Raw genomic sequence first — 26,483 nt, 5'->3', positions numbered from 1 at the left:
GAGGGGGAGGGTGGTGGATATAATTCTATGCATTCTTAAATTTAAAGCATTTAGAAGTGTCCTTCGCATTTATGTCTATTCTCATCTTTATATACAGAGTCTTTCCTTTGGATTATTAATAAACATTACTCTCTATTACAAGACATTTAAAAAGATATGATTATAGTCAATATTCCAAAATGGTTTCGATTATTCCATTATTATCTTTTGAATTAAAGAAGGAAAGTCCAAATCTTGCAATGAAAACACTAGTGATATGAATCAAAGCTCCGTTTTGCATTCTGGAAAGCTTTCATCAAAACATTTTTCTGAATTTCTTACCCTAGAAGAGGTGTGTGATTAAAAGAAGAGGTGTGTTATTTAAAGAAACTTCTTTAAATAACAGGCCTATCAGTTCTTATCTGCAACTTTATCTCTGCTCCTAGAAAATCCTATTTTTTGTTGTTGTTCTTACTTTTTAAAATATTTTAACTTTAATGGAGCATTGTTGATTTACAATGTTGCGTTAGTGTCAGGTATACAGCAAAGTGATTCAGTTATACATATACGTATATTCATTCTTTTTTAGATTCTTTTCTCATATAGGTTATCACAGAATATTGGGTAAGTTCCCTGTGCTATACAGTCGTCCCTTGTAGAAAACCTTAACTAAAGTCAGTGGAGAAATGAGATAACTGATTGTTAATAGTTTGGAACTGACGGAACACTATTACCGATCAAAGGGTTAAAGATAAGAAGGCAGTATCAGGATTTTGATTACGTAGAGCAATTGCATGTAATTACACCTACTGATGTCGAAGCAGAAAATAGTAGCAGTGACCATCCAGATAAGTTAATACACATAATAACAAACAACTAGCAGATTCTAGTGGACATCAGCTCATATAAGTGGAGCTCATGCAAGTTGTGTTCACATGAACCTGATTCTACTGAGTGAGAATTAAAATAGCAAACACACAGCTCTTTCCCCCAGAGCTGCCGTGTAGGTGGATGCTGCTCGAACTGGAAGCACTGCTGGTTGATGAATTCACTTTGCTGCTGAAGGTCCAGAGCTCAACTTTCAGAAAGGATTGGACAGAAGCCTCCCTCCACTGGTCCAAGTGTGGTACGTGGACGTCTGCAGGCCTTTATCCTTTCTTCCTTCTCTCTTTTCCTGGCTTCAACATGTACTATAAAATGCTGCACATACTCTTTTTTTTTTTTAACATCTTTATTGGAGTATAATTGCTTAACAATGTGTGTTAGCTTCCACCGTATAACAAAGTGAATCAGCTATACGTATACATACATCTCCGTATCTCCTCCCTCTTGAGCCTCCCTCCCACCCTCCCTATCACCCCTCTAGGTGGTCACAAAGCACCGAGCTGATCTCCCTTTGCTATGTGGCTGCTTCCCACTAGCTATCTATTTTACGTTTGGTAGTGTATATATGTCCATGCCACGCTCTCACTTCGACCCAGCTTACCCTTCCCCCTCCCTGTATCCTCAAGTCCATTCTCTACGTCTGTGTCTTTATTCATGTCCTGCCCATGTTTTGTTTTTTAGAGTCCACATATATGTGTTAGCATACAGTATTTATTTTTCTCTTTCTGGCTTACTTCACTCTGTATGACAGTCTCTAGGTCCATCCACCTCACTGCAAATAACTCAATTTGGTTTCTTTTTATGGCTTAGAAATACACCATTGTATATATGGCTGCACATACTCTTGGTTAAGAGCTGGCTCTGCCATTTACTAGCTGTATTACCACCAGCAAATGACAACCCCAGTTTCCTTATCAGTAAAATCAGGAAATAACAGTATCTACCTCGTAGGATTTTTGTGAGACCTGAACGATGTGATGCACATGGAGGGTTAGCATGGTGCCTCCCACAGAGAACCTTCTGTGTTAGCCATGCTTCCTCCTGTTATTACTTGGAACCAGACATTATATTCTAACTGTTATTATGTCAGAATCTGGAGTGTTTTTTAAACCAACTGAACCACCTGCATAGTGGGCAGGCTTCTGAATACACTGATGGGACAGCCTGGGTCCTTGTTACATGGCCCTAGAGGGCAGGAAAATTCAGACGGAAAATTCACAATGAAGACAAACCAACATGACTCCCCAGAAGTTTAGACGCGTTTCTTACGAAAGACACAGCTCTCACTACTTTTATCTAAGTACCTCAAAGGGTCTCACCATGTGATCTCCCCATGGTAACAGAAGCAATGTTATATAAGAATCAGCGACCATGAGCAAAATAACTCAACCTCATGGAATACTGTGAATGAAATGGTAAAGCTACTACTAAGAAAAGCCTTTAGGAAAAAAAACTTTAGGCAAATCAGAAAAGTATCAATGGTCAGGCACAGAGAGAGCTCAGAGAATACAGAGCAGGGGTACACCTGCCAAGACTCTGAAGCAACCCTCCGGTCCCTCTCTAGAGGGATGTGGCACACAAGCTACAGGACCTGTCCTCACCGCTGCTTCAATACACTGGCGGAGCATTCCGTGTGGATGAGACACAAGGTGAGAGCCCCAACTGAGGATAACGTTAGTCCAAGATCTCCAAGCCTCTCTCAAAGCCTTGTATTAAGCACTGTTGGTACAGGATGTGGAGAGAATAAACTAAAACAATATGCTTCTTTCTATTCTAGCTCCTTGAGCACTAAGACCACAGTTTGGTCTTATTACCGACATACTGACAGATAAACAGAAACAGACTTTAAGCATAAACAATGATACATATTTAAATTCAATGCAAAAAAGGGGGCATTGAAGGAAGAGGGATTAATACAAATGACTCTGAAATCTGTATTTTGTCATGTATGTATTTGCCTGGTTCTATTGCCAATATTTAGATGGTCTGGCCTCACTGTGAAATTACAGCAGAAAAAAAGGCCAGTTCCATGGATGTGTGATAACTGTCTTTGTGGACAAAGGAATTTGACTTATTCTTTTCTGAGGGTGGATGGTGATGCTCGGTGAGCATCTGCAACGTGGTGGATAGCCAACGTGGGAAGAGAGACCCTCTTATTTGAGAGGAAGAGGGGTAAAGGGGAGACAGTGAAGAGGAAGGAGGCTGGACCACCACCTGGCCAGCACAGCGCTCACGACCAAAAAGACATGCTGACCGACGGGAAATTCTACCCAACGTCGGGGATGTTTCACCCTCTTGTCTCTCCTCGACTTTACCTGTGACCTTTTACCTGAGAGTCACTCTTGCTCCCACCTGGGGACACCTTAGGGTCAGGAAGTCAGTGATGCATGTATTTGCAATAAGCTGATGGTGTGAACTGAAGGAGGAATGTGGTGGGTTCAGATTCTCACCAGCACAGCTACCCAACTACATCTTCTGACTTCAATTACTAACCTGCGTGGTTACAAAAAATGATTTTTAAAAACCGGCGGAAATCACCAAGTCTCTGCTTGGTGTGTGTAGAGACGGGCTTGGTTCCCTGTCCAACTGAGGCCGTATTTTCCACTGCGAACCTCATCCGACTAAGTAAACGAGCCCCCACAGCCTGTCTCAACGGAGTCTTGGGGAGCCCAGCACCTTCTTCCTGAGAGACGGCACCACCCAGAGCGTCTCCGTCGCTCCATCCATCACCAGCCGCGTGTTCACTGGTGCAAATGCCCTCTGAGGCCCTTAACCCCTGAAGGACAAGCACTGTACTCTGCCAGCAGGGTTCTGCTTTGTTCTAAGCTGAAAAGCCACAGTATCATCACTCACTCTGACTACAATAATGAGTACTTTGTCTTTCAATGGCCAGAAGAATAATGATTTAAGGATGTCCTTTCTCATCCAGCAGGGTTATGTATTGCTTTGAAAACTGTCTTTCCAAATACCTGGATCTCTGTCCCCTTCTCCCTCCCACCAGCCTCCACTTGGTTCTCACCCACCATCTCCTCTGCACCCTGCAGACCCTGCCCTGCTGCCCGAATCTGCCAGCAGTGGCTGCTCTGGACTCGGAGCCACCAGCTTTCACCAACACTGGCTGGGAGCCCCGAGGGGCCAGGGGAGGACAACCCACCCAGGGGCGGATGCACTGAGCCCCGGCGTGGTCCTGGCGGGAGGGGTGAGAAGCAGCTGGGAAGTGAGCCTCGTCCTCACCAGGCGTGTTGTTCCCCAAGGGCTCTGGTCCCTGAAGCTGACTAGTCACTGCTGATCGACTGTTACCACATGGAGTGGTAAAGGTTTCCTTTTTTCATTTCTTTAAATTTGGCTTTGGATCGTATTTATTAGTACCAAAGGTCAATGTTTCTATCCAGAAAATGAAAATTAACTACATTTATAAGGCATTGAGGACTTCCCTGGCGGTGCAGTGGTTAAGAATCCGCCTGCCAATGCAGGGGACACAGGTTCGAGCCGTGGTCCGGGAAGATCCCACATGCTGTGGAGCAACTAAGCCCATGTGCCACAACTACTGAGCCCTGTGCTCTAGAGCCCGTGAGCCACAACTACTGAGCCTGCACTCTAGAGCCCGTGAGCCACAACTACTGAAGCCCGCGTGCCTACAGCCCGTGCTCTGCGACAAGAGAAGCCACCGCAATGAGAAGCCCACGCACTGCAACGAAGATCCAATGCAGCCAGAAATAAATAAATAAAATAAATAAATTAAAAAAAAAAAAGTAAGGCATTGAAGTGAACAGCTGTATTTCTTCTCAGCAGGACAAAAGGAAATTATAGATGGACAAGATAAACAGTTTTCTACTCCTCAAGGTGTGTGTGTCCTTGGAAGTGCCATCAGAAGTGCAACAAAAAAACCAAAGGAAAACAGGATTCAAGGGCACTCAGCAGCCCAGTGATAGGCCTGGAACAAGTGTGATAAGATGTCGGACAGGCAAAGGGGTCAGGAGGGTGTTAAGCGAGGTGCTGGGGTGGGGTTAGGATGAGGGGTTCAGGCTCCCAAAAGGTAGAAAGACAACCCCGGAGGCCTGGGGGGTGGGGAGTGACCTGAAAGGCTGGCGGTCCAAGGGGATCCTGAAGTCCAACCCAACACACAAAAGCATCCCCGAGAGGGGGAAAATCCTGGCTAGGGACCTGTTGCCACGAGGCTGAAGGTCCCAGTAGCTGAGACTTGGTCTTGGTCAATTATTTAACTGAACTTGGTTTCTGCTCTTTTTTTTTTTTTGAAGCTGAAACAAGCAGCTTACCTATCTATCTATCTATCTATTTATTTATGGCTGTGTTGGGTCTTAGTTGCAGCATGAGGGCTCTTCATTGTGGTTCGTGGGTTTCTCTCCAGTTGTGGCGCCCGGGCTTAGTTGCTCCGCAGCATGTGGGATCTTCCTGGACCAGGGATGGAACCTGCATCCCCTGCACTGGCAGGAGGATTCTTAACCACTGGACCACCGGGGGAGTCCCCTGGTTTCTGTTCTTCTTAATCTTGCTTCCAGATCACTTGGCTTAGAGACCTGTCCCCCACCAGAGCTGTGCCACATATTATCATGCATATCTTTGTGGGGAAAAGAAGGGAAGGACAGACAAGGCAACTGTCACAGCAGAGTGGCTGGTGAGACAGGGATGTGAACCCCAGGCCACCACTACCCGCAGTTCAACCGCACGATCGACCAGCGACTTTCACCGCCCGGTGCTGTTCGGAGAAAGTCTGTGATGCCCAGGGAGAGCTCGGTACTTTAGACTTGTCTCTGGCACTGGGTGGATTATAACTGTTTGGTACTGTAATTATGATAAATACCATCTTTAACACTGAAAAAAATTATAAGCCACACAATGGCCACAGATTGTCTATAGCATTCCTCTGTAAACAGAATAAAGAAAAAGATTTTTTTCCTGCTTTCAAGGATGTTTTTCTTCCTTTTATTATCCCACAGTCCCATAAGGTCTTGCTGTGTTTACTTGACTGATGAAACAATGAAGCTTTTAAACTTCTACACCGAGAAACAGAAAAGACACCATAAAAGAAACACATTATTATGGCCTCAACCATCTGTGCTGTAGGATACACAGACTCAAAAATAGTTTTGCTTCAACTGCGACTAACAGACCGGGTTGCCATCTGGGAATTGGAACAAAGACATGAAACTTGGGCCCCTGCCCTCCTGGTTCCTGCGCAGGACTCTGCTTAACCCCTTGAGTGCCAGGCTGCACTGGGGGCCCTGGACTCCGTGTTCCCGTGAAAGCACGACCTTGTTCGTTTGACCTCACCCTCGGGGAAGGCAGTGTCCAGCTCAGCATGCTTTCACCTAAGGACTCTGCCTCCTGAACTTCTCAGCTTTCCTGTTATTAGTAAAGTGGATAATTCTTATTTACCTCCCTGCAGTATTGAAAGAAGTAATTTTTTGTTTTTGGCTGCATTGGGTCTTCGTTACTGCATGCAGGGTTTCTCTAGTTGCGGCGAACGGGGGCTGCTCTTCCTTACGGTGCGAGGCCTTCTCATTGTGGTGGCTTCTCTTGTTGCGGAGCACGGGCTCTAGGTGCGCAGGCTTCAGTAGTTGTGGCATGCGGGCTCAGTAGTTATGGCTCGCAGGCTCAGTAACTGTGGCTCACGGGCTTAGTTGCTCCATGGCATGTGGGATCTTCCTGGACCAGGGCTCGAACCCGTGTCCCCTGCATTGGCAGGCGGATTCTCAACCACTGCGCCAACAGGGAAGTCCCTGAAAGAAGTAATCTTCTGTGAAATTATTCTAAAATGATGAAACTCAAATTATTTCCACCCATTTTTAACTTCCAACTAAGAAAAAAAAAATGTGTGTATGTCTCTGCCCAGTTTCACGTGGCTGGGTCTAGACTGAAGAGAAAATCTGGATTTGGACTGTGTTTCTTGCTGTCTCTGTTACAGCAGAATTGACCCTGCTCTTAATTTATTTATAACCTGACAGTTGACAGACCTTATGGTAAAGAACCCAAGTCTGGGTTAGGTTGGAAAGAGCACATATGTCTTGAGGTTTGGAATGTGAAGCAGATTCAGGACTTCAATTGAGGGGGCTTTATTTCCTCTTTTAAACCTATAAGAATCTTCCTTTGGTAGGTGAAAAAACTGGGACACAGACAAGTTAAATAATTCATCTGAAAGTCAGCTGTTAGGACCAGGACTCAAAAGCAAGCCTCTTCATAATGAAGATTAAATGAGCTAATCCACAAAAACATCAAGTAGATACTGGTTGGCAATAGTCTTGGGATGATCAAATGAGGTAGTTATGTGAGTGTCCTTTCAGTGCTAATAAGCGTTAGAAGTAAGAGAGAAACTTCCAGGATCTTATTTTTTAGATCCTTCTTGTGTCCCCAGGGCCTAAAATAATAGAAAACATTTACCATGCAGTAAAATCTTACGACGTGATATAAAATCGTAAGTTCACCTCTTCAAAATTTGTGTTTTGCCCAAGTTTAGAAAAAAATCAACTGAACGCTATTCTTCTGTAATTTTCTTTGACATCACAGAGCAGGTAAAATATAACAAATATTATTACGTTATTAATATATGCAGCCAAAAAAAAAATTAACTCTTGAGAAACGGGTGGAAAGCCCGTTCTTCTAAGTGCATCCTTTTATCGAATCAGCTAAAACCGTTGCATTGAACTGGTCCCCTGCTTCTTCCCTTGCTCTCCTGAAGTCCATCCTCAGCAGCACAGAAGGATCTCTGTGAAATGTGACGTCAGATCCTGTCACTCCTGCAGTTACCATTCTCCCTCAGAGGACAGGGTCCTCCTTGGTCTGCACGGTTTCCCAAGGCCCTGCACCCACTGGCTGGGCTCCCGCCTCTGCTCATGCTCTGCCCTCCTCCCTGCATCAGGGACCCTGGGACAGGCCTTCTTCTGGCCACCTTATCTTACATAATACCCCTCTCCCCCGGAGTATTAGGGCGTCGACTCCTTGAGCACTGGGAATTTAGTCTGTGTTTTTCACTGCAGGGTCCCTGGTGCCACGTCAGTGCCCAGAGTAGGATCCAGTACATCTGTCTATGAACAAGAGGTCAGACTGGTCGACAGTTATCACATCAGAGAGCTGTCTTTATGCCCTCTGCTTTCCAGACTAGCATGAGGCCCCCAAAAAGGACTCCCTGGGAGACTTCCTGAGCTAAGCAGCCAGGCTAACACCAAAAATTTGAAAAAGTAATTTTCCTCATTTTAAAGAAAAGCAGGCCTCTTATGACCACTGGAAAGCTTTCCAGGGATGATTGATTTTCAGTGCACTTTTTAAGTTTGATACTGAAGATTTTGCAGAAAATCATTTAAACACAAAATTCGACATTTCACACCAGAACCCTTTGGTCTCCACATAGAAAAGGAAACGTGGACAGAAAACAGTAATATATGCACACATACATTTTTTTTAAATGCAAGAGAACAAAAAGGTGTCTAAACGCTGTCTTCAAGACAATGGTACGTATGATAAAGAGAACCCCTCTGAGGTGACTCCAGGCTCTGCTTGAGATGCTCCCCTTTGGGAAGACTTTCACATCTCCCCTGGGGCAGATGATGACACAGCTGTGCACATCTGTCAAAACCCACTGAACTGTGCACGTAAAATGGATGCCTCTTCTTGTATGTCAAGTACATTTCAATAAAGTTAAAAAATTACTTTGGAACAGTTAAAGACAAAAGAAACACTTCTTCCCTTTCCTTATAATTGTACAGTATTAAGAAGCGTCCTGAATATCTAAGAAAATGGATACATGATTAATATACAGACAAAACCCTCACAAACACTTAATTTCTCTGATACGGTCAATATAATAAATGAAGCAGTTAAAATACTTGTTTAAACACCTGAAATGGGATATATATATATATATATATATTTTTTTTTTTTTTTTTGCTGTACGCGGGCCTCTCACTGTTGTGGCCTCTCCCCTTGCGGAGCACAGGCTCCGGACGCACAGGCTCAGCGGCCATGGCTCACGGGCCCAGCCGCTCCGCGGCATATGGGATCCTCCCAGACCGGGGCACGAACCCGCATCCCCTGCATCGGCAGGCGGACTCTCAACCACTGCGCCACCAGGGAGGCCCTGGGATATATATTTTTTAAATTCCTATTTGATATTTGAGTTTAAGCTTCCAAGTTTTACTGTCTACTACCTTTTCCACCCTTTGAGTTATTAAAAAAAATTTTTTTAACCTTTTTATTTTCCCTTTGAGTTATTTTACATTACTTTTTCAAGTAGGATGACTCAACTACATTTCAAGTATAGTTTCAATGTTTTTTCCTTAAGTTTGAAATTAAACTCTTACTCCTGGTCCTTCTGCGCTGGCCTGGAGAGGCAGGCCCGACCTGGGCGCCTCCTGCCTCTCCTCCCTGTGACCACCTCCTGGCTGTGTGAGGGCAGCGCAGGCTGTGGGACACGGATGAGTGTCGTACCCTCCAGAACTCAAGCCCTGCTTGCTATTTTATTTATTGATTTTAATTTATTTATTTATTTATGTTTGGCTGTGTTGGGTCTTCGTTGCTACACGCGGGCTTTCTCTAGTTGTGGCAAGCGGGGGTTACTCTTTGTTGTGGTGCGCGGGCTTCTCACTGCAGTGGCTTATCATTGTGGAGCACGGGCTCTAGGCACGCGGGCTTCAGTAGTTGTGGCACATGGGCTCAGTAGTTGTGGCGCACGGGCTTAGTTGCTCTGCTGCATGTGGGATCTTCCTGGACCGGGGCTCGAACCCGTGTCTCCTGCAGTGGCAGGCGGATTCTTAACCACTGCGCCACCAGGGAAGCCCCGCTGCTTGCTATTTTAAACTCTCCTGATGCTTCTCTTTTCCCTCCTCAAAGCAATGTTCCTCCAATGACATCCCTCGTCAAGCAGTTGGCGTGGGAAGCAGCCGGGCGCTTACCCACAAGGCAAAAACACCCCCCTCCACGGGGGCAGCTACATATTCCAGGCGCCCTTGGAATGTGGCCCCTAAAGGACCAAGCGCTGGTTTCCAGGCAGCAGGAGCCCTGGCACACCACCTCCTGGGAATAAATACTCTGCTCCGAGAGAGGGAGTCATCGCTAAGCTGCAACTTTGAGCGTTTCCACTACGGGTCCGGCATAAACTGTGAGACGGCTTTTCTCCACACCTATTTATTTCAAGTGTTTAACGGGTACACACACAAATCACTGTACCCTTTGCAAAAGTCCACAACTTAATGAAACAGGCCTGCTGGATTTTATATTTTTTAAATAAACTGCCCTTAATCTAACATTCATTTAATTTAGGGATGGCCTTTAACAGACCACAACCTGTTTCTTCGTGAGCAAATATTTAAACGAGTTCATTGACTTTAAATGTCTGAAAGAGACTGAAGATAAAGGCCGAGAAGCTAGATTTATAGACGACTGGGTAATAATCAACTGCCTGCTCGAAGGGCGGGATCAAAGCCTTCAGCGTCTCCAGACCAGGACTCTCCCACCTCCCAGAAGGCAGCCAACTGACCAGAGATCTCAAAGCATCTCCAGACTCAAGGGACACGGTCCACAGACCCAGTGAAGGCAGCTAAACTGCCCTTTCCTGTTCTTCTTCTTATGCGGGACCAAGTGAATGGCTTACAAATATTTGGCAATTTTATATCGGGAGAAAAGAATGCACATAGAGCGCACGAGTGTAAGAAACAGTTTGCTCTTCAAATTTTTTGATTTTTATAACTTTAATGAAGCTAGGGCTAAGGAAAGATAAATACCCGAAACAGCTAAATAATTGTTCAAAGCAGATGTATTTACCGCGCCCTTTTTTCTCTCTAAAGAGGCCAAGATGTTAAAACTGCCCTGCTACTTTTTCAATATCCTTGGAACACGAGGCGTTTGCTATAACTAATTGTCAACCTATATTTAGAAAACAGTTGTTTCCCTCCAGAAGCAAATCTGCTTAAAAAACAGGTTAACCATTTGCAATGGAAATCATTTCAAAGAACTTACAGCAGTTTTTCTGTTTTCTGGAAAAGATTTCACCAAATGTGATGGGGCCTCCCTCCCCTCCCCTTTCTGCGTCCAGAGCAATAATGAAAACGGCAGTGCCTGTCGTGAGTGACATTAGAAAAGCCCAGGCGGGGTCCGTCGTTGAGGTGGACTTGGTCCCTCTGCTCTACACTAAATGGCAGGAAGTCACGGCGTGCCTGGTGCTCTGCGGCTGCCCCGTGGGGCCCTGCGTCCCCCCTCTGCACGCACAGGCTGCCTTTGCGCTTCTCCCTGCGTCCACCTCTCTGCCTGTCTCAGCTGCTCCCCCGCTTCCTGCCCTCCGCCGGGCTGGCTGGGCCGACAGAGCATCATCCACAGTAAAGCCTAGGTGGACCACACGGGGGTTCACGAGGCATCCTCGAGGCAGGACGTTCGTGCCGGGACCCTGCAGGGAGCCCCGGTGGATTTCCGTCTGTTTGGTTCCCCCATAAGCAACCTTCCGTGACCACTGTTTTAGACGGTTTGTCAATAAAGTAAGGGAATCACATAATACTGAGAAAAATAAAGGGAAGAAAAGCAGAGAACTACGGAAAGTGGAAGGAAGAGAGGAGAATGGTTCCCTAAACCAAAGAATAAAGAGTGACCAGCACGGGGAACCTGTTTCAGATGCCTGGGGAGGCTGCCCTGCAGCCCAGGCTGTCTTCTTTGATCTCACTGTCCTCCTATTCCCCACCCTGTTCTGTTTTAACAGGAAAGACCCAAATCTTGAAGAAGCTGCCCTTCTCCACCGTTTAGGAGGTCCAGGAGCCCCCATCTGTCCTGAAGCAGTCTGGAAGCCGGGCTCCACCAGCACCCCCAGGGCACCAGACCCCCCACCCGACACTTAAGAGTCACGGCCTGAGGACCACAGACTCCGTGAGCATCCTCTGTAAACTGAACCGTTCATTAGCACAGGGTGGCTTTGTGGGCCTGTCCTGCAGAGGATCCAGGAAGGACTCCAGGAAGTCAGGCCACTAAGTATTAGCAAGCCCAGGAGAAGAACTCGCTGTTGCAGAATCAGAAAACACACACAGATGCAATAACATCACATGGTGTTTCCAAAGCAAATGGATTTGCTATAAATCTTTTGGATTATATGCATCTCTCTGCATCTCATTCTATGTCACTCACTCTGATCAGATTCAGTGAGTGTTTTAGTCCCTGGCAGTATGAAGAGTCCTGGGTGCTGGCAGGATGGCAGGAACTGGCTCCTGAACCTCAGGGGTTCAGCTGGAACACAGGTAGCAGCTGAGGTCACCTGTATTTCACCACAAGTAACTGGAAAACCCATACTGGCATCGATTTCAGAACACTCCCCATTATTTCCTTTTAAATTGGTTTTCTTTAAAAGAGGTGTTTACCAGGCACCCTTACTTCAAAACAATTTAGCATTGCAGATCAAGAGAGAAAAATATCAGTGCCTTTGGACACACAAACACCAGTGGGCATCCATCTACCTGCCCACCTGTGGAAGGCTCACGCAAACATGGACAGAGCAATGCGTGTGGCAGAGACAGCCCTGAAATCCAAAGCCCACGCCATACTCACTCGAAAATATCATTAATGTTTAGAATAGTACGTGAAAATTATATATCTCAAGTGGAAAAAGGATACAAAATTGTATGTACAGCATAATTACACCTATTTTAAAAAAAGATCAGTAGTAGAGATAGAAAAAATACTGAAAAGAAAACCACCAGAAGGCTGTATTTTGTATGTGCTAATGCTGGAAATGTTTTGTTTATGATGTTCTCCCCTTCTATTTTTCTATTAAACTTTAAAAACTATCTTTAATGAGCAAATAATTCTTTTAAAAGTTTACTTTGAAATTTATTTAGACGTTATTTAGACGACAGTTTGAGTTTCCTTTGGAAAACAATCAATCTTTCATAATGGAATATATTACTTACGGGTGCAGAGACCTGCGGGTGTTCTGAGAGTACTGAGTCATGTAAATTCCTAAATAGTTGCAGGTTAGCACAGCTCCTGACTTTCCTTCTCCCCCACCGGGCGACTTATCCGATCGCTTATCTCTTCGGAATCACGTGGCTCATTTTACAAAGCCCCCAAGAACAAAGCAAACATCTAGGTTAAACACCCTTAAATAAAAACCGCTTTGGATTTTTTCAAAACCATTTGTTCCAACTACAGTTCCAAATTAAGTAAACACGCCTGAAAGAAATCACACCAAATCTGCATTTCTTATCAGGCCCATGGCAGGACACAGTTCTAAAATTTCCTGGTGTTTTTCTCTATTTCTCCTAATGCTCTAAACAGCTGCACCTCATCAGGAGGTGAAGCTACAATGAGGGGCAAAGCCTGAAGCAGGGGTTTCTACCTAAAGGTTGCCATTTATTTATCTGCTTCTACAGCGATATCAACCAGACATCCTCACAAATTAATGCTACAGGCAGACTAACTGATGTTCACACATCCACTATTACTTTGCGGGGAGGAGAGCTTAAAGCTCATGTTGGCTGGGCAGCAGGCACGAGGCCTTGGGCAATGGGACAGAGAGGAAAGCAGCCAGCTGGAGTAGGGACTCTTCAGCCTGATATTCTGGCCATCCGAGTAACCAAACGCAAAAGTCCAACGCAGCCCCTTTCTAGGTAACCTTCATTGCTCAGCCCCCAGTGCAGGGGGAGGACCAGCAAGGCAACATCAAAGCCAGCTGCATCTGAGACCCTCCCCGAGTGGGGCAGTTCCCAGCCCCCGTACCCCACAAAGGGTACACCTGGGGTGGGAGGGGCCGCAGGCACCATTGGGAAGAAGGCTGGTGTACTTCTGGATGCGATTCCATTCAGTTCTATCTAAACTCGGCCAACATGGCATGCTTAGCCCCATTTTCCAAGGAGTAAGTGGAGGTTCAAAGTGGTGAGCTGACTTGCCCGACGTGACGCCATCGGTCCAGGCAGAGCCTGGACGTGAATCCAGACTTCTTGATGGTCCCAGGCTGTGTCCTACACTCTGCTGCTGATAGACGCCAAGGTTCCGAGGACTCTTTAAGACTGGGCCAATATAAAGAGTCAGGGGGGATAGAAATTTCCTTCTAGTTTTTTTTTTAATATTTATTTTATTTATTTATTTTTACTTTTGGCTGCGTCAAGTCTTAGTTGCAGCACGCGGGCTTCTCTAGTTGTGTCGCGTGGGCTCTGTACTTTGTGGTGCACGGACTTAGTTGCCCCGCGGCATGCGGGATCTTAGTTCCCCGACTAGGGATGGAACCCGCGTCCCCTGCATTGGAGGGCGGATTCTTTACCACTGGACCACCAGGGAAGTCCCTCTTAGTTTTTGAAATCAGTTTACAAGGAATACAGGTACGCCCTACAGGGAGAGAAACGCCTATTGAGACATTCTTGATCACAAATCGAAGCTGCAGAGAACAGATCTGTTATCTGATGGCTAACGTCTCCTCCATCTCCTGTTACCCGCTATCCAGTTGAGTGCGGCGGCTTCCCACACTCACTACTGGTCTTTGAACCACTGCCTCTGCTAAACACCAGACCCCCGGGCAGGCCCGCGGCCCTTTCTCCAGACAGCAATTTCTCCCAAATGCTAGGAGGTGAGGCCTAGGCACCCAGGAAGCACTGCATGGTAGAAGGGGCAAGGAAGGAGCTGAGAGCTTGGAGCTCCTGCCCGCCCGGACACCACACAGAGGATCACAGATACCGACCATCTCCTACTCACATCAGCCTTAGCCGGGAGGGGGGGCACCCCATTTTACAGACATGAAACCCAGCCCCCGGGGAGTTCAGTCACCCTCCACAGTTACACCAGCCAAGACAAGGATGGGCCTGGGTGGGCCTTTGGAGAGCTGACGGAAATATGGGAAGTCTTCAGTCTTGTGCTTTCTGTTAAGTTTTCTCGTAATCTCGCGAAGCAAATCTTCGGTTTGCTTCAGGTATCATATAAAAAAAAAGTATTTACAGTCATTTAAAATTATTCTGGTGTTATTAACACAGACAGTCATCCTCTTTAAGGACTTCTTTGTTGCTTGCTATAAGCTGTGCATCTGGGGTACGATTTCGGTATGTCTTGTGGCAGCAGAAGCCCTACAATATCACAGCAGAGGAAACAAGGCCTCACCACGACCACTAACCCCAGCGGAGCTTCGGTGTTCCTGGGAAACCCACCGCTTAATCTAATCTAGCCCGTCCACTCTCTGGGATGAGACCCTCAGCCACCTGCGCCGGTCCAGCCTCACCCGGCAGAGGGGCACCTCGTGCCTGCCGCACACACAGCCAAGAGCGAGAGCGCCGCGCCGGACTCTGGACGCACGAGCCCGGCTTCCTGCCCGCCTGCCCCCCGCCCGGCCCAGGTTACAGCACGGAGCCCTCGCCGCCACCTTCTCTGGGTTCTTCAACAAACCTCACGTGACATCACTCTTTTGTTCTCTCATATAGAACAGTCAGCCTCTCTCCACTGGACCTTCCCCTCAACCTGCAAACAGGCAGATGTGTCTCCTGCCTGCAAACAACACAAAACAAACCCCCTGGCCTGCCCATGCCCTCCTGCGCATCCCCTTCTGGCCAGAGCTCTGGACCGAGTGGTCTTCCGTCGGCTCGCTCCTCTCCTTGCACATCCCCTACATCACCGTCATCTGGCTTCTGTCTCCATCACTCCCCAAAATGGCCGCCAAAGACCTCCGGGGCCAAGTCCAAGGGCACTTCCCACCTCGGCTGACCCACCCCGCCCCTGCCCCGGCTTCCTCCTTCTCGGGCTCATCCTCCCCTGGCCGATCCTTAGATCACAGCTGGAAAGTCACAGTCGGGGCAGCCCCCCTCCGGCTCCCGAGTCATCACCCATCACTTTTTCTTAAAGCCGCAGATCCTCCCAGGCGGGACTGATCGGTCGCCAGGTGCGTCCAGGTGTGCAGCGCCTGAGTGACTCGACAGCTAGCCGCCTGCACCCTAAGCTCCGTGAAGGGAAGGACTGGGTCTCTGTGTCCCATGGTGTGCACGCTCCCAGCAGGGACCCAAGTATTTGTTCAGCAGGTAAGTGAGAAAGGCTGTACCTCCCAGGACGATGGTGTTTACCTGCACCCATCGGATTCTCTCCTTCAGGAGCCTGACCAGGGAAGTACACACCCCAGCGGCCCGCTGAGAGTATTGGGGGGACGGGGGACTGAAGCAGAGCCTGAAAAAGTAGCTGCAGCGAGCGTCCTGCTGCAAAGGCCACAGCCCCCAGACTCCAGGGCTGCCGCTGGGCCTGGGGAGTCAGGCCTCCCACTGCCACGTGTATCACTGAATCAAGCCCCATCATTCCAGGTAGCTTGAGAGGTGCCACCACCTTCGAGCTTAGAGTCTAAATAACACAGCAACTCCTCTGGGGAAAATCACTGAAGGAGCAGTTTTTCGTGGATGAGTTCAAAAGCCCAAAGCAGAAGAAATGAAAACATAAGGCGCCTTACATAATGTCCCCCAAAGACCTCAAGATCTCTTTTGAAGAGATTAGCTGCGTTCTGGAATTATTCCCAAGAACTGTGCCAAAGGCAGCAAGCTTTCCTTCCAAGTGATAAGGATTAAGTCTCACTAAAGACCACCAGACAGTTGTTTCGTAATTCCAAAAGCTATTAGCTGTGTGTACTGCATTTCTGACTCTGAAAAATAATTTCTATTTCTTTGCTTTCTAAAAAGTCTCATATAGGGAGAAACATATCTATACACATAAATTAAACTAGCCAATTTTCTTTTCAAATTATAACGTACGGCTTTACAAGACATTAAAGGTTAAATGTGAAATCTACATTTAAAGGCTAATTTATGATGTCCAAGCTTAGCCAGATCCCCAAAGGCAAAAAATTCCAGTGCCTCAGACTTAGGACTAGATTACCTTAAATTTAAACTCAATAAATTAAAGGGAAAAAAAAAAACCCTCTAGGACTTTCCAACTCTAAACTGGTCAATAGTGGTTTCTTCCCTAAATCTTTTTATGGTAGTTTAGCATGAAAGGCATAATCTTGGCCTTCTGGACGGAATGATGGCCGAGCGGAGCCACTGGCAAGACTAGGTTGCTGCCACGTTTTACCTGGCAAGGGGACGTGTCCTGCTATGGGCTGTGTAGCAAATAGAGACTCTTTCAGTACCTCCCCTACGTTAGATTTTTAGAGCTTTTGTTAAATGACGAACCTCAAAGCAAATAATACAGGAAAAAGTTAACATGCAGTGGATTACACCAGCCAACTGAGAACAGACTGGACAGCTGGGTTTTTCCAGCGAGACCATAGGGCGTGGGGGGCAAGAACACAGTATTTGGAGTTAGACCTGGGATTGAATAGTGTCCCTGCCAATTACCAGCCAACAATGGAACGTTAGTAACCCCTCTGGACCCAGCATCCTCAATGACAAATGCGAGCTGCTGATGAGACGTTGAGAAAATTAAGTAAAACAAATTGTGACCAATACACAACAGGTACTCAATATGGCATCTGTTAATTGCAATGAATTATTTGGCGAACATTTACCTATTATAAAGATGGGGGTCAAGGTACGTTTCTATAAAAGTTGGAAAGGGTCAAGTTCTTTGCCTTTCCATCACTTCAAATGTAGAAAGTAATGCGTTTTGGTAAAGGACCTGATAGTAGGGACTGCAAAATGCCATGACATTCTTGGAAACAAAAGTGACCTTATCAAATAATTTGACCATGTGACCTTATCAAATAATGTGACCATGTGACCTTATCAAATAATGCAATGACTTTCAATGGATAAAAGGGGGCTTCTGTCACAAAAAGAAGCAAGAGGTCAGATCCCATGCATGGAAAATTATATTAAACTAATCCCTAAATAAACATCTGTATTACTCATGTTCCCCGAAAGTCAAGAGCAACTCATGCAGGGATGGCGCCCTCCTCCAGCCTTCCTCCTGGACCTCGCTGCTCCCACAGCTCAGGAAGGCCCTGCTCAGCAGAGACAAGCCTGCCCTGAGCACACCTGGAGGCCGGGGTTGGGGGGCGCCCGCCCTCTGACGTCTCTCCTGGCCCCTCACTGGTGGGTTTTCATTGGCCAGACTTGTATTTAGGATTAAGAAGAGTGAGGAATCACTCTTCCCTATTCAAAGTCAATGGAGGTTGATAACCTGAAACAAACACCTTTTTCATCTAAGGAAAAAATATGGTCAAAAAGTTCAACTGATGTTAATACAAAGAAGAAAAGGCACAATTTTCTCTTTACCAACACGTAATGGGTTTTCTCTTTTTACTTATTTGTTAAATGAGAAAAGTGAAGGAGGGAATGAAATGAACTAGGATGCACACTCATTCGGCAGGTGATTGCCATTCCCCGAGGGGGGTGCCTCCAGAAACGCCTGGGAGCCACCCCATGACAGCGTGTGGGGCCTAGGAAGAGCCCGGCACAAAGACACGACGCAGTAGGATGTGGACCCCCTAGTTAACTGGAGTTGCCTGAGTTATGATCTAGAATGAAAGATAAGAGTCTGGGGCTTCCCTGGTGGCGCAGTGGTTGAGAGTCCGCCTGCCGATGCAGGGGACACGGGTTCATGCCCCGGTCCGGGAGGATCCCACGTGCCGCGGAGCGGCTGGGCCCGTGAGCCATGGCCGCTGAGCCTGTGCGTCCGGAGCCTGTGCTCCGCAATGGGAGAGGCCACAACAGTGAGAGGTCCGTGTACCGCAAAAAAAACCCCAAAACAAACAAACAAACAAAAAAGATAAGAGTCTGAATGGAACGTGGCAGCAGCAATGCCTCTGTGCTTCACCCGAGATTCCAATCAATGGATGCAGTTTGCTGACTGAGACACACAACAGAAGGGCTTTCTGTCCTGCTGGACTCCTGATAAAAGGCCACGCACTCTCAGCCGCGCAGTAGAGAGAGATTTTGTTCCATTTGCCCAGTGAAGAAAGGTTTTTAAAAAGGCCCAGAGCCCCTCTGCTCTTTGTATGGCGTTACTCACAGTGCGGCTCGTAGTGGGGCGGGGGGTCTCCGCAAGGCACACACTCCATGTCTTGAAAACCAACAAGTTTGGTCTTCCTGTAAAATCTAGAAGAGAAAGGGACATAATCCTTGTTAGCATTTTCATCTAAGCTCACAGTTGCAGCAAACAGACTTATGTGATAAATTACTGGCAGTCTCCATTACCAGTTCTAGTGTTTAAAAAAAGGTTATCAAAGGCTTAACGATAACAGCAGACAGACACATCCTTAGAAAGGTCCCTGAGCACGCGCGGTGAACGCTTAAGAAATAACAATTCACTAAATGTAACTTTGCAGGTTCTACTCAGCCGCACTTTTCATACACTGAGGTGGGGTGCCCGTGAGGGCGTATGAAATCTGGACATTTCTATTGTCATTTAAATGACAAAATGCCTTCTGAAGTGCTGGTTTTTAACCTTTGAAATTCAGAGACCAAAAATGCTAAGCAAACCATAAAACTATTGGAAAAATGCAGGCAGATACTGATACAATCGTGATAAAAGGGGGCATCTTTCTAGGCATGACAAGAAACCCAGGAGCCAGAAAGGAAGAGATTAACAGCTTTGAACACACACGCATGTGCGCGTGTGCACACACACACACACAGACGCACAAATACTAGAGGCATCTGAAGAGCAAAAACAAAGTATCATCAACATAGTGGGCAAAAGAAAATTGGTAAATAGTTCTAGTCATGGTATTGTCTATAACTTAAGACTATAACATAAAACTTAAAAATCATTATGGTGAAAGTGAACAAGGCAACTGAAAAACAGGCAAAAAACACTAATTCCCAAAAGAAGAACATTTCATAATTTTAAAACTTCACAATTAAAACTAAAAACATGATGCAATTAAATTTAAAAAATTAACAGTAAAATGGTTAACCTCATTACTAACAAGTAAGTGCAAATTGCAGTGAAAATATACCATTTTCACTTAGAAAGTTGGGAAAGTGTTGGCGTGAGTCTAGGTAAATAGACACTTGTGTTTATTGTCAGTGGGTATATAAATTGACACTTTAGGAGGGCAATTAGCTGTAGGCCATCAGAACTCAATAGAATAGTTTACATTCTACCCAGTAATTTAATTTTTTGAAATTTATCTTCAAGAAATAATCAAGTGGGTGAAGCTGGATGTAAAGAGTGTAACCACCGCATTGCTCATAAAAGAAAAAAAGCCAACGAGGCACAGTCCCATACCCAAAGCAGACATGACCAGCCATGGTAGACCCAAGGCTGTGGAATACAAAGGGGCCTTTAGAAATGATGATGCAGATCTACATATCTATTTTTTTTAATTTATGAAATATCAATAAGTGGAAAAGAAAGAAGTGTGAATAATATAATGCCATTTTGCACAAACACACACTTTGGTATAGATTCTTTCAGATTTATTTACCAATGCAGCTAAGAACAATTTTTGTGTATCTATTGGCATTGTAAACAGTTTGGAAGGATATTATATACCACATATTAACAACTGATTATTTCTAGATGGTGGGGATTCAAGTGATTTTACATATATGTATATCTTCCAACTTTTTCATGACAAAAATAGTGACACGGAGAATAAATTACAGATCAAGTTTATAAAGACACATAGATGCAATTATTTTGTGGAATTGATAATGTAGTAGCAAATCTGTATGATTTGTGGTTGAAGCAAAATTTGCATTTGAAACTAGATAATTAGACCAAATGTCCAGACACATCCAGCACTTGCTCAACCTTCTATTTTCATTTGATTGTGAAAATCTGTTTAATATGGTGATTTTCCACCAGAATTTATAAAAAATATTTATTTTGGAATTTATAAAGTAAAAGTTAAAGAACAAAGTTGGAGGATTCACACTTTCTGATATCAAAACATATTACGAACTCCAATTATCAATACTGGCATAAATGCAGACATACAGACCAATGGATCAGAATAGAGAGCCCAGAAGTGATCCCTCACACGTATGGTCAAATGTTTTTTGACAAGGGTGCCAAGACCACTTAATGGATATAGGACAGTCTCTTCAACAAAAGGTGCTGGGAAAACTGGATATACACATGCAAAAGAATGAAGTTGGATCCTGATCTTTCACCATATACAAAAATTAATTCAGAATTAATTAAACATAAGACCCCAAACTACAAAACTCCTAGAAGAAAATATAGGAGAAGTTTCATGACATGGACTCCGGCAATGATTTCTCGGATATGACATCAAAAGGCAACCAGAAGGCATATAATAAATAGGCAAAAAAAGCAAAAATAGACAAAGGGGAATATATTAAACTTAAAACTTTTGTGCATCAAAGGATACTATCAATGTATACTCATTCCCAAACTCATGGAGTTGTATACAATAAATATGTACAGCTTTGTCAATCATACCTCAACAAAGTGGTTAAAAAATGTCACAACCAAAAAAAAAAGAAAGTTTTAAATTATAGTAATTATAGTTTCTTTGGTGGTTAAAAAAAAAAGATACAATGAAAACAGTGAAAAGGCAACCTACCCCTGTGGGAAAAAATATTTGCAAATCATATATATGATAAGGGGTCAATATTCAGAATATATAAGGAACTCCTACAACTCAACAACAAAAATCAAATAACCTGATTTAAAAATGGGCAGAGGACTTGAATATTTCTCCAAAGATGATATATAAATGGTAAGCAAGCACATGAAAAGACGGTTAACATCACTAATCATCAGGGAAATGCAAATCCAAACCGTAGTGAGGCATCACCTCACACTCATTAGGATGGCTGCTATTAAAAAAAAAGTGTTGGCGAGAATGTGGAGAAACTGGAACCCCTGTGCACTACTGGCAGGAATGTTAAATGGAGCAACTGCTATGGCAAATGGTATGGAGTTTTCTTAGAAAAGTAAAAATAAAACTACCATAAGATCCAGAAATTCCACTTCTGGGTATATACCCAAAATCTTTTTTTTTTTTTTTTTTTTTTTTTTTTTGCGCTACGCAGGCCTCTCACTGTTGTGGCCTCTCCCGTTGCGGAGCACAGGCTCCAGACGCGCAGGCTCAGTGGCCATGGCTCACGGGCCCAGCCACTCCACGGCATGTGGGATCTTCCCGGACCGGGGCACGAACCCGTGTCCCCTGCATCGGCAGGCGGACTCTCAACCACGGCGCCACCAGGGAAGTCCGCAAAAGCATTTTTTTAACTTTTTTAAAAAATTCATTTATTTATTTTTTGGCAGTGTTGGGTCTTTGTTGCTGTGCGCAGGCTTTCTCTAGTTGCGGCGAGCGGGGGGCTACTATTTGCTGCAGTGCACAGGCTTCTCATTGCAGTGGCTTCTCTTGTTGCAGAGCATGGGCTCTAGGCACGCAGGCTTCAGTACTTGTGGCATGCGGGCTTCAGTAGCTGTGGCTCGTGGGCTCTAGAGCGCAGGCTCAGTAGTTGCAGCGCACAGGCTTAGTTGCTCTGCGGCATGTGGGATCTTCCCAGACCAGGGCTCGAACCTGTGTCCCCTGCATTGGCAGGCGGATTCTTAACCACTGCTCCACCAGGGAAGTCCTAGCCAAAAGAATTGAAACCAGGATCTTGCTGAAGAGACTGTCTTTTCTCCATTGTATATTCTTGCCTCCTTTGTCATAGATTAATTGACCACAGGTGCACGGGTTTATTTCTGGGCTCTCTGTTCTGTTCCATTGATCCATATGTCTGTTTTTGTGCCAATACCATGCTGTCTTGATTACTGCAGCTTTGTAGTATAGTCTGAAGTCTGGGAGGGTTATGTCTCCAGCTTTGTTCGTTTTCCTCAGGATTGCTTTGGCAATTCTGGGTCTTTTGTGGCTCCAAATAAATTTTAGGATTTTTTGTTCTAGTCCTGTGAAAAATGTCATGGGTAATTTGATAGAGATCACAATAAATCTGTGGATTGCTTTGGGTAGTATGGCCATTTTAACAAAATTAATTCTTCCAATCTAAGAGCATGGGATATCTTTCCATTTCTTTAAATAATCTTCAATTTCCTTTATCAATGCTTTCTAGTTCTCAGTGTATAAGTCTTTCACCTCCTTGGTCAGGTTTATTTCTAGGTTTTTTTTCTTTTTCTTTTTTTTGGACACGATTTTAAAAGGAATATTTTTAAACTTTATCTTTCTGATATTTCATTGTTAGTCCAAAGAAAGGCAACGGATTTCTGTATGTTAATCTCGTATCCTGCTACCTTGCGGAATTTGTTTAACAGTTCTAATAGTGTCGTGTGGAGTCTTTAGGGTTTTCTATATAGAATCATGTCATCTGCATATAATGACAACAATGTGAATATACTTAACACTACTGAACTGTACACTTAAAAAATGGTTAAGATGGTAAATTTTATGTTACATTTTTTTTACCACAACTAAAAAATGCATTAAGAAATCTAAAAATAGGTAAAAACCATAGGACAATATAAGGGAGCTTTCTTAGATGTACTTCTTGCTAAACATTGTAATATATGCAGACTAATTCTCTTTATCTCAGACAGAAAACATGCCAAATTATAAGTTGATTAAATTAAATTAAATATTAAAATTAAATATAAAATATAAATATATAAAATTAAAATATAAAAATTAAATTAAATATTGAGATAGTCTAATATAGTTTTTAAACAGAAAAACTCTTTCTATGTAAATAAGCTAAACAAGTGCTGGGAATCAAATGTGGACATTACTGAACATTTTTAAAATAATGAATTCTACTTGTGACAAAACAGTTTGGAGGTCTGAGCTCTCCCTGAAATTGAACAAAATATATTTGCCAAAAATATAATTATTAAAATACATGATCAGTTTGAGGGCTGTAACACAAATGAGGCTAGCAGGTGAGAAAATCCCATGTTTTCAATGACCATTAAGTCTAACTAGAAACCCTAACTAGATAGGAGGTTGGATGGGCCTGCCTTGTTGCCACTGCTCACAGGAGAGGTGATACTTGGGCGTGATGCTCATAGCAGCTATCAGCAGTGGTACAGAGATTATCCAAAAGCATTCAGAACCTGCTCTGCCAGCTTCTTGATTACAATGGCTGGACGGCAGAATCCAAGATTTTTTTTTTAACTGCTACGAAATTTTGAAAGCCATCAACCGACTTTCACTTTTTCCACTTAGTACAAAATGAGATTAAGGTCTGAATCCTAAAGCACAGAATAATTACTGAATCACCAATTATGTATTAATGATCAAAGACACTGTTTTTTTATTTTTAAAAAGTCTCCTTAAAATTATCATCCAATTTGAAGATGAAGATACAGAAATTAGAGTTTTAAGATGTGACAAAAGATTAAGTGGGTAAAGAAATCTATAAATCTTTAAAAATTATTCTACTCTCTATTTTGTTTAGATTGCCAAGGTTTGGGGGACACAGATATATTGGCAACTCTGCTGCTGACCAAATGAGACAGGACACCCATGTTTAAACATTAAATAAGACAAAAGAGAACAGAGACACATACACGGTGTCTGGTTAAACTGCTTTTTATCGTTGAACTTTAAAGTTTACTCCGTGCTTTCAGCTAATGCAAAGAGACAAAAGGAAACCACATTGAGTTTTATCTAATTTACTGTCTGATGAGATGCAGCATATAAATACATCTATCCACCCAAAATATTCCCCAACACTGAATGTGAAGAGGCGTTTTTAATTGAGCTGAACCCAAATAATACTACTTAGTCTAATGAACACCAGCTTGATAACTGCTATTTTAAGAAAGCCTGGTTGCAGACACTAACTCTTCCACCAATGAACGCATTTCTGCAGGGGGATGACAGACCCCAGTCCAGCCCTGGTTTCAGAACGATCTCCCTTAATACAGGTTTGAATGCAGCTGCCACGTCCTGTGTGTGACATCAGGTCCCGTTTCCTGCAGTGCGTCTGTTGGGGACGGGTGACAATTCTGCCCTCTTCTACACACCCATGGGCTCCGTGTGTATGCTGGAGGGTCAGCCCCCTGTTCACAGTTCTCGGCAGCCAAAGCGATGGCCCCAGTGACACTGAGAAGATGCTACTGAAAAGATGACCGTCAGGGGAAGAGCCTGGTGTTGGCTGGGGCACTTGGGATGGGCAAGGGTTGCCAAGTGCCACTGTAAGCAGAAGGACGGAGGACGGACCAGGCGGCTGGGGAGCAGGGCTGATGGTGGGGTGGGGGGGGAGTGGGTACAGAACCGGCAGAGGCCATCCTCAGGGGCAGCGAAACAGGACTCGAGCAAGTCATTCATCCGCTCCAAGGATGGACTTCCTCCTTTGTAAGGAGGGGGTGATGTTAATCCCTAGTGTTAACCATCCTGGTTACTAAAAGCAGCAAAGAACTGGCAGGGGCTGGGCTACTCTTCCAGGGCAGGGCCCCAGGTCCCCTCGGCAGAGAAGGGAAGGGGGCGTGGGCCAGAACAGGGGCTGGAGGCCCTTTGGCCACTTTCTGCAAAGCTTTCACTGGCCCCCAATAACATTAATTGGCAACAATGTCAATGATTTATCTAGTGCTTATTGTGTACCAGGCGCTCTGCTAGGCGCTCTACATGAGCTATGTTCTTAATCCTTCTGACAATTCTGTAGGCTGGTATTATTATTAGATGATATTTTTATAGGTGAGAAGAATCAAGGTCAGAGAAATTAAGTAACTGGCCGAAAGCTGTTGACCATATTTGGGAACCAGGGCACTGAATTTCCCTAATTGGTCAAACTGTAGCACAGAGGAGACTTTCCACACCGGTGTCCTGTGGGGGGCTGGGCCTTTGGGCAGCAGCAGATCCTGATCTGAGTGAGGCCGCGGCTGCACAGGGCAGGTGTCACACCAGGAATAAACCTGCCCACCTTATGCATTACCATGGCATTTTTCTGGAGCCAATACTCAATTTGTTTATTTTCTTTCTGCCTCAATTTTCCTGTCTGTCAAACAGGTGTCAACTATTTTCCTCTTTCACAAAAATACAGTCCAGCTGGGGGAGCACTTTGAAAGCACCCTGGAAGACCTGGAGGAGTAGAAGTCACTCTGTCATTGTTGCCTGCCTCATACCTTCACGCTTGCTTAGAAAGGATGTAATTTTAAACGAATCATATAAATAAACTACGAAACACCATTCAAATGTCTACTCACTTCTAACTTTCCCACATCTAAGCACCCATTTACAGAATGAGCAAACACCGTGACACTAAAGCAGTGGGCTCAGGTGACAACAGATTTGGTGAAGCAGGAGGAAGCGTGTTGGGCGGGGGCTCCCTCTCATGCTCCAGCAGCCCACGCCTGGGTTCCCCCATGTAAAAACCGAGTCCTGGGTCTCTGGGCACTGCCCAGCTCAGCCTGGCATCCCCCGTGGACCCCTCCTCTCCCAGACCCCCAACCTCTTCCCCGGTGAAGAGGGCAGAGGGGCCAAGACACGGTTCTGTCAGAACAGGAGCAGAGAGGTAGCAGGTGCCCAGTCTCTGTCCTTCCATCAGATGTGCACAAGCTCAAGACTCTGGGTAATAATACAGCTATCAGTGTCTTCTGAGATTACAGGCCACTACTTTTTAAAAAAAATAACAGATCACTGAGATATACTTCACATACCACGCAACCTACCCCTTTAAAGCATTCAAGTAACTGGTCTGTAGTACACGCACGGAGCTGTGTAAACATCGGCACAGTCACTTTTAGAACATTTCCATCAGGGAAGAGAAGGAACTCTGTACCCTTTGGCAATCACTCCCCCTTCGTCTCAACCC

General features: G+C 44.9%; 1 protein-coding gene across 1 annotated transcript in view; it reads right to left on the bottom strand.

Moving 5' to 3' along the window:
* The window catches only part of TNFRSF19 (TNF receptor superfamily member 19), a gene marked incomplete at its 3' end in the record, with an annotated part of 69,174 nt that overhangs the window by 23,179 nt on the left and 19,512 nt on the right, over positions 1 to 26,483 (bottom strand). Inside the window, exon 4 of the mRNA XM_082602420.1 lies at positions 18,760 to 18,845. Within this exon, the coding sequence (XP_082458546.1) occupies positions 18,760 to 18,845 (86 nt within the window). The remainder of the gene's footprint in view (positions 1 to 18,759; positions 18,846 to 26,483) is intronic.

The sequence above is a fragment of the Mesoplodon mirus genome (genome assembly GCF_964341445.2).
Source record: "Mesoplodon mirus genome assembly, chromosome: 17".
Taxonomy (NCBI): Eukaryota; Metazoa; Chordata; class Mammalia; order Artiodactyla; family Ziphiidae; genus Mesoplodon; species Mesoplodon mirus.
This window is presented reverse-complemented; position numbering and strand designations above follow the sequence as displayed.